General features: G+C 34.6%; 1 protein-coding gene across 4 annotated transcripts; it reads left to right on the top strand.

Moving 5' to 3' along the window:
* Positions 1-1,879: 1,879 nt before the first annotated feature.
* LOC105166574 (glycine-rich RNA-binding protein RZ1B) lies at positions 1,880-7,556 on the top strand. Of its 4 annotated transcripts, none has more exons than XM_011085970.3 (4): positions 1,880-1,997; positions 2,144-2,288; positions 6,382-6,869; positions 7,114-7,556. In XM_011085970.3, exons 2-4 carry the CDS (start codon positions 2,175-2,177, stop codon positions 7,358-7,360), a joined length of 849 nt encoding a protein of 282 aa, XP_011084272.1. In that variant the 5' UTR covers positions 1,880-1,997; positions 2,144-2,174; the 3' UTR covers positions 7,361-7,556. The 4 variants fall into 4 exon arrangements, with proteins under 4 accessions (XP_011084272.1, XP_011084271.1, XP_020551015.1 ...); XM_011085969.3 differs by having other exon boundaries at positions 1,889-2,043; XM_020695356.2 differs by lacking the exon at positions 1,880-1,997 and adding an exon at positions 3,106-5,118 and having other exon boundaries at positions 2,147-2,288.
* Positions 7,557-8,326: the final 770 nt, after the last annotated feature.

The following is an 8,326-nucleotide window of genomic DNA, read 5'->3' as shown; positions in this document are numbered from 1 at the left end:
AAGAGTAATGTCACATATCATTTTTTGCGAGGGAAAAGTGTTCTTTATTATAATAGCATAGACAATTATGTATATTATTCTTTTAATTGTATAAATTAGCCATTGTGGTATGTTATCCTTATGTACATACAACAAATATTTTTTCTATCTTAGAATATATTATAAATAAAAATAAAATATGCAAACTGACAAATCATATTTAAAAAAATAAAAAAATCAACGTATCGCCCAGATAACAAAAAAATAAGGATTATTTAAATAAAAAAACAAAACTAATGCAAACTTCAAGTTTGTAACAAAAATAATGTCGTTATTGTCATTAGCGGTTTTTTTTTTTTTTTAGTGGAAGCAGTCAATTGTGATGATGACATCAATAATTTGTTTTGTCAATGGCGTTCTTTTGAAGTCGTCAACGTTATAATTTTTTTTCTTTTCAATTTTATTTATTATTCATTATAATTATTTATTAATTAATAATTATAAAAATTTAAATATTTCATAATTATAATAATTAAAAATTTAAAATTATGAGCTATTACAAATATTTACTATCTACAACCCCGGATTGACACATTAGGTTGGCTCGAAGTAGCTTCGCTTTGTCGATTTCGAATTTATTGTCTTTCATGCGCCTGTGGTAGTCTATGAATGCATGCAGTTTTCTTCAACCAGACAAGTGGGGATACAAAAAGTAATATAGTGGATCAACTCAAATTTCAGAATATCTAATTTCTCTTTCGCTATTAAATGATTGAAGGCTTAGAGTATGTATATAACAATTAAAAGATAATAATGATTAACCATTAATGTAGCGTTAAGCATGCAACGCGTACTTTTGAGCGTGTAAGCAAGAGATCCCAAATTGAGTTTATTTGCATCGCGTGCCAAATTTGAGAACATAGGTATTTAGCCACTGTCCATGATGACGATTTGTAACGATCGTGGCAAATTTTATGGACTAACTGATAGTTTTTTCTTTATAATTTTTAAAATTTTTTCATCCACTCCGTTCAATTTTTTTATAAGTTCTTATTTCTTAAAAAGATAAAAAAATACAATTAGAGCAAAGTTGATAATTTCATAGTTTCATCCAATTATTACATAATTTCTTCAAATATCATAGGGGTGTTTGTAATTTTTCAAACAATTATGGGATATTCGTATTTATAACAAATATCAAGGGTTGTCGTTCTAATTTTATTCTTTTTCTTATTTGTATGTAATTTTTAATTTTATTACTTGTTAAAATTAATTTAAAAATCAATATATTTATTAACATTTTTTAATTATAAAAGTTAAAATATTATAAAATTAAAAATAATAACTATTAATTAGTTAGTATATGTTATCATAATTAAGTATAACATGAATATAAATTTTAAAATAAAAAAAAGTGTGCCCAAGTTGTTAATAGTACTAACGACTTGGGCACAATTTTCACAAAAAAATAAAAATAAAAAAAGTGGGGAGTCGTTAATAGCACTAACGCCTTATTTTTGCAACTTTATCCATTTTGGGTATAATTGCAAATTATTATTTTTTATAATATTATTATAAATAACTCAATTGTTAGTAGCACTAACGATTTCCCTTAATTTTACAACAGTATTTATCTTGTGGTAGAGTTGCAATTTTTAAATTGTTAATAATATTTTAATAAATAACTCGTTTGGTACATTTGTTGTGTGTGTATAAATATATTTTTTAAATAAATAAAGAGGTTAATACATAAATAATATATTATTTGTAATTAATAGTTAGAAAGAAAAAAAGTAATTTATGGAAAAAAGAATAATACATAAAATATTTATGAAAGTGCCATTTTCTCACATTTTCAGCATAGGAATTAAAGGGCAATATTGGAATATGAATATTTGGTGTTGTGGAATAAAAATCGTCACTTGCTGCCTTCTTTTTTAATGTAGTACAGACTACAGAAGATAAAAGAAAAGATTCTATTTCATTTTACCAAACCCTAGCGTAGATTCGCACTACTGGTAACCCTAAATTTCTTCTCTGGCGCGGGCGCGCACGGATTTTTCTGTATATTTCTGTTTGTTCAGATTAGTTGGTCATATATTTTTTCGTTTCTTTTCGAATTTACTTTGATCTTTTACGTATTTCTTTATTGTGTTGATTTTAGCGGCTTTTTCTGAGGGAGGAAGTTCCTAAAGATGGCGGACAAGGATCAAGATAACCGTATTTTTGTGGGAGGTTTATCGTATGACGTCACCGAGCGGCAGCTCGAAAATGCTTTCAGCCGTTTCGGCAAAATTGTCGAATGCCAGGTTTAAATTTGATCAATTGTGTAATATGAGACCGTCTTGATATATGTATATATATGTGTGTGTACATATATGCGTGTGCTATCTTTTTGCTGGAAATTTTTGTTATGTGAGGGGTTCTGTGTTTGAGTAATACTAGACTGTCTTTTTGTTGGGGGGGGGGGGTGGAGATAGTTGGAGTTATACGCCTGTTCCTCGATTGGTTTTACTTGTTGACTGTTGTTGGATATTCACTGCTTCAGTGTGTGTCTCATAATTTTTCTTTTGATAAGATGAAAGGTCCATTTCGGTTTTCTGTTGGGTTGATTTTGATTCTGAAACTCGTTTATACAGTAATTTAACCTTTTAGTGCGCACAAAATCTTGTACGGGTAGCGAATGCTGATTTAAGAAGAATATTATGGGGAGATATCTTTGGGAGTTTTATCAAAGGAACATTTTTAGCTGTTATTGCATCATTTACATATCAGGTTATGTGGTTCACATGATTTTGTGACTGGGCTCTTTGTAGTTTAAGTTGTTCGAAGTTGATTAAGGAAGCTTTTATTTGATTCAGTTTAATGGATGCTGCCATTCTCATTTTGTGAGGCAGTTAAGAATATACATTTATTTTCACTATTATCTTTTTTCTCTCTTGTCACTACTAATGTCCAGTATTCTGTTCCATCTTTATGTTGCTATGACTTCTGAAATGCTTTAATGGGATTTGGAGGAACTTTTGACTTCATTGGGATTTCGGAGAATGCTGAAGCATGAATTATATTGTGTTTTTGACAAGGCTGAGGTAGCTTTCTTTAATCGTTTATGCACAATGGCTTCAGCCGTTTTACTCAGGACTGGATGAATTTGTTGCTGTCCATCGTGACTGCTACTTTGTTCCAATGAGGCTATTTTTGACATCTTCCGAGAAAAACAATAGGTTTGGCCGTCTAAAAGTGCACATTGGATTGCCTTTAAGAGTGGTAGCTGTGAACTGTATGCCCTTGCTGCCAATATTTTGTGATCTATTTCTGTGGGATCCTGCTAGGGATGCGCTCATGATGATTTAGTGGCCAGGTTCCTCATGTAGCCCAATTCTTGAATCGTCTTACACTTGTATAAACGCAGTGGATTTGACCACATTTGGTAATGTCTACAGATTTTGTGGATTAAAATTAAATCACCCTCTTTGAGTGCAGCACATTTGGTCATCTGCTGTTTGAGAAAAGAATGGGGTTTTTGAGCATGAACTTGATCATGCTTAGTGCCTGTCATGTGCTTCTTCATTCCTCAGTGTCCAAACTTTTAAGTTGATATTTCTCTTATTAACCTGCCTGAAGTCTTCGTAATCTGGCACAGCAGTGTCTGGGAACATCACTTAAAATAAGCTGCAAGAGTTACAGATGGTTACTGTTATGGTAGAAGCCACAAGAAGAAAGCTGCATCTGCTTTGCTATTAAGTTTTATAGGAAGTTGTGGTTATCCCATGAATGAGTTTCAAAAAGGTTCAAATACCAGATTTGGCCCAAGGTCTTCTGGAGAATGCTGTCGGTGCTTGGCGGGGAATATTTTATGCCTTTCATCAGACTTCAGAAAGTCTTTTATTGTTTTCTTCCTGTGATTGAGATTGATGCCTCCATTAGTATTTGTTTTGTAAGTCAGTCCATCTTCAATAGTCTTTTAGAACTCAGAGCTTAGTGTCCTGATTAACCGGGGGAATCTGATCATTGCATCTTCTATGTGAAAGTGAAATTCCAAAGAATTTGGTTTTTATTTGAAACAAAGATCAGCTGAGGTCAGTGAACATTCAGTTGGCGGAGGCAATTATAGTCTTAGAAATATCCTGTTTAGTTGTTGTCCGTATTTAGGCTAATGTAGTTCATAATTGGGTCTAGCAGGCCTTTGTAGCTGGTGAGAAAAATCAAGCTTCTGGAAATTCCCCTGCTTCATGCTGCAGAGTACCTTTGACTCTCAATGTTGACCGGGTGTTCTGTATTAAGCCTATTGTTTACTGTTGAACAGAGCGGTTGTATGATGTAAAAGAAAATGTTTTGTGTGAAAAGGTTGCTTGGTCGCCCACTTGCTCTGTTTTCGAGTTCTTGTTTTTCGCGGAGATGCAGAGCCAATATTCTAGAAAAGTCTGGACAAATTCCAGTGACTTTTAGGTTGATGTGATGGCAATATTTGTATGAAGAGAAATTCTTCATGAAAGTGAAGACCACAATTTGGAATGTCCTTCTTGCTGGATGTTATCACTAAATATCCATTTAGAGAGGATATATGTTTAAGAAGCTTTTTCCGCTAATCCAGCCTGTCTCTGATAATATTATTCTGTGCCCATGTTTCCGCGTATAATTGGAGTAAATTGTCAGAAAATGGTCTCATTCTGGTTGAGTTCTAGCACTTTATCTCTACTCACATTAAATACTGGATTTAGTAACAAAACCATAATTTCTGGCACAATTGTCTTCATGTGGATGTACCATTGGCGGATCCATGAATTTGTTGCTTTTGAATGTGGCAAGACCTTTGAAGGTGGAATTTGATATGAAAAGATTTACAACAATATTAAGCTCTTGCTGTGGCTGCAAGGTCAAGCTTTTAACAGTTGGTGGATACTTTCCTGTTATGTTATTGCTGGAAATGCAATGGTTTACAGCCATGAACGGAAGTATAATGAGTACAATACGGTTATTATAAGAGAGATCAAGTGGTCATCTAATAGATTATATTCTGATTGAGAACCCATCCTTGTTTGGTTGCATGATTTTTCTGTTATCGGTCTTTGTTCTGCGGAAGGCCTGAGTAAAAACTAATATCAGACGATGATTCTACAATTCCACAGAGCTACTCATGTAAGAGCTCCTTGCACTACAACCATGCTATTTAATATGAAGTCTATGTGAGCTCTGATAGTAGAAGTAAAGTGGTAAATAAAGAGTACTATATTAACCTCACGTCTTCGGTTGTCTTGCATGGTTTACTTTTCATGGTTGCATTTTGTTAGTTGTAAATGTTTTCTTTATAATTAGTTTAATTTCCATTAATTTGTTTGTGGTTAGTTTAGCTTATTTTATGTGTTATTTCTAATTGTTTTACTTAATTTCTTATTTAATTTTCTATTTGTGCTTGCTTATATTTTCATTTCTAGCAATGCTTCTGTATCTTTGTTTAATGTTTGCCTGGTATAAAAAGCAAATTTAAATGAATGATTTTCCATATTATGGATTATATAATACCTATGTATCATTTTATCCTAACATCAAATATATCCAAGAGAGACTTAGGATGGGGTTCTAAGTTAACAAACAATTCAGTTTCTTATTTACTTAAATTTTATACATGTGAAGAAACAAAGAGTTATTATATAAATCTTAAGTGAAGTATGATGAGCAATTGACAAATCTTTCAGTGTCGGTTTGAATGATCAGACTAGACAAGTGGGAATTACCAGTGTGAAACTGAGTAAACCTTACAAAGTGAATAGTTATAAGAATTCAGGTGATGAGGCTCAGGCAGTTTGAAATGACTGGAAGTTTGGAACGTCAAAACAAAACTTATGGCATGTTTATGGTTCTGTTGCTTATAGAATGATGAAAGAGTCAAGTAGAACATTCTATTTGCACATGAAAAGTTTTATTGCTGAACTTGATCATTAGATGTTAAGTACTATAACTGACACAACATTTCGTTTTGCCCCGCTTTTTGCTCATTCCTCTCGATAAGTTATGCACTATACCAATCTTTATTTGCATTATCCCTGAAAGTTCATGGTAATTTATTTTTATGCATATGTACTAAAGTAATTAATGTGACTGATGTACACCTAACATCCTAGAGAAGATGCTTATGAAGTTGATCATATTTTCTTCTCTCAACTTATTACATCTAACATGTAAGATTTCTCTACTAAGTTGATTATGTTGAAACTCCTCTGTAATAATTATTTCTTAAGTTACGATACCTGAGTTTTGTCTGTTAAACACCATATAGATACATAGTTGCTAGCTTTCAATATTCTGTAATGCCATTTTCTTGTTTGCATGTATTATACTCAACCTTTTGAATTGGCTGTTCTCCTTTTTGGTTAGGCCTTCTGAGATCTAGTCTTCTTGTAGGTTATGCTGGAAAGAGATACAGGCCGTCCTCGTGGATTTGGCTTTCTGACCTTTGCTGATCGACGGGCAATGGAGGATGCAATCAGGGATATGCATGGTAGAGAGTTTGGAGAGCGAGTCATCTCAGTTAACAAGGCCCAACCGAAAATGGGAGGTGATGATCCAGGACATGGCTATGGAGGTTATTCATCAGGTGGAAGAGGGGGCTACGGTGGAGATAGATCAGCACGGCAGGATGATTGCTTCAAATGCGGCCGACCAGGACACTGGGCCCGAGATTGTCCATCAGCAGGTGCTGGTCGAGGTGCTCGTCCATTCTCGCCTCCACGTGCTAGGTATGCCGGAACTGGTGGCCGTGGGGATCGCCATGCAGATTATCGTGACAGATATGTGGATGACAGATATGACAGAGGTCGTTATGGTGATAGAGATCGTTATGACATCAGAGATGATCGATATGGAAGCCGTGATCGATATGTGACTGACAGGTATCCTTATGTAAATCTTAATATTTTTCAGGGATGTTACAATGAGTCTTTATAGACCATTTTCCTTTTTGTGTGAGTAGCAGTAGTAAGATCATGAGTTGATTGGATCTAAGAGTTAATGGTCAGTTAATTACTGGTCGATTGGTGCTGTCATGAGTTCAGTTTAAGTTCTAACTATCGCACAAGCATTAATTGTCTAGTTGTAAGCTCGCTTACTAATTTTGTCTTAAATCCATCTAATCAGGTACCCCCCAGCTGGAGACCGCTTTCCCGCGGATAGGTATGGGGCACCTGATCGTTACCCTCAGAATGTATACGGCAAAGACAGGGCTTATGATAGAGATGCGGGACCCCGAGGTAGCAGTGACAGATATGGAGGTGCTGCAGGTATGGGGCCCCCTCGATATGAGGGAAGAAGCTACAGGGACAGGCCCGGTCCCTATGACCGCCCTAGGAGGGGAGGGCGACCCCCTTCCTTGGAACGCTACTGAAAGGTCTTGCGAAGTTTCTTCTGTTTAACAAGATCATTTAGACATTCTGACATGAATTCAGTTTTAAGCTACCTTGCTTTAGCATTGTACCCTTGTTATCAATTAGAATTGGCGGATGAAGTAGCCTGTTATTTGCTTTCATCATAAACTATCATGGTTTACAGTTATATTTATGTGTATGGTGGCAGTTTGTGTCTGGATGCGAATTACACTCCATTTCACTTGCCTGGACTGTTGGTATTGAGTAGATTGTAAACTTCACAGGTTTCGTGTAGTTTGGAATAGTTAAAATATCAGCCTTTTTTCTACGCATGTGCGGTGAACCAATTATCTTATTATAAGGATGAAGTAGGATTTAGGAAGACTTGAAGATGTAGTGAGTGATAGAGACATCAGACGATAATGGTCATTGTGTCGAGGAGTTTCAACAGGGAACAATAGAACTTGGCAGTGGAGCGATCCAAGTCAGCCTCCTGGCTTGATTACTAGGTTTGATTGGCTGTGTTTGGCGAGCTCAATGTCCCAATCTTACTGAAGTTAAGCTGGAAAGAGGTGGAGCTGTGCTTTGTTGTCATTGATCTGAAAATCCTTAAATGAGGTGGCCTATGGAGCTCATGAGTTGCTCCACATTTCATAGTTATCTTTGCAATTTTAGGAAAGTATAAGCTTTTGGTAAAGTTCTTCAAAGGAAATTCAATCACGATATGTGAAGGACTTACCAATTTCTTTTTTTAAAGGCTAAAATGCATAAAATTTTCTCTGTATTTTAAAAAGTCGGCTAAAAATTTTCTTGTGTTTTAGATATAGCTTAAAATTCTTCCTGTGTTTTGTAAAATTCAATAAAAAACACCAATTCTGTTAGTAATTAATAGAAGTTGCAATATACGTGTCCTTTGTGCCTGTAACTATTTTTGACTTTTTTCTTAGGTGTTTTTTTTTATTAAAATGCTTTTTTTTGTTTGTATT

Source organism: Sesamum indicum, linkage group LG7, assembly GCF_026168435.1.
Source record: "Sesamum indicum cultivar Baizhima isolate 11 linkage group LG7, ASM2616843v1, whole genome shotgun sequence".
NCBI classification, from domain to species: domain Eukaryota; kingdom Viridiplantae; phylum Streptophyta; class Magnoliopsida; order Lamiales; family Pedaliaceae; genus Sesamum; species Sesamum indicum.
Note: the sequence above shows the minus strand (reverse complement) of the source record. Positions and strands in the feature narration are given on the sequence as shown.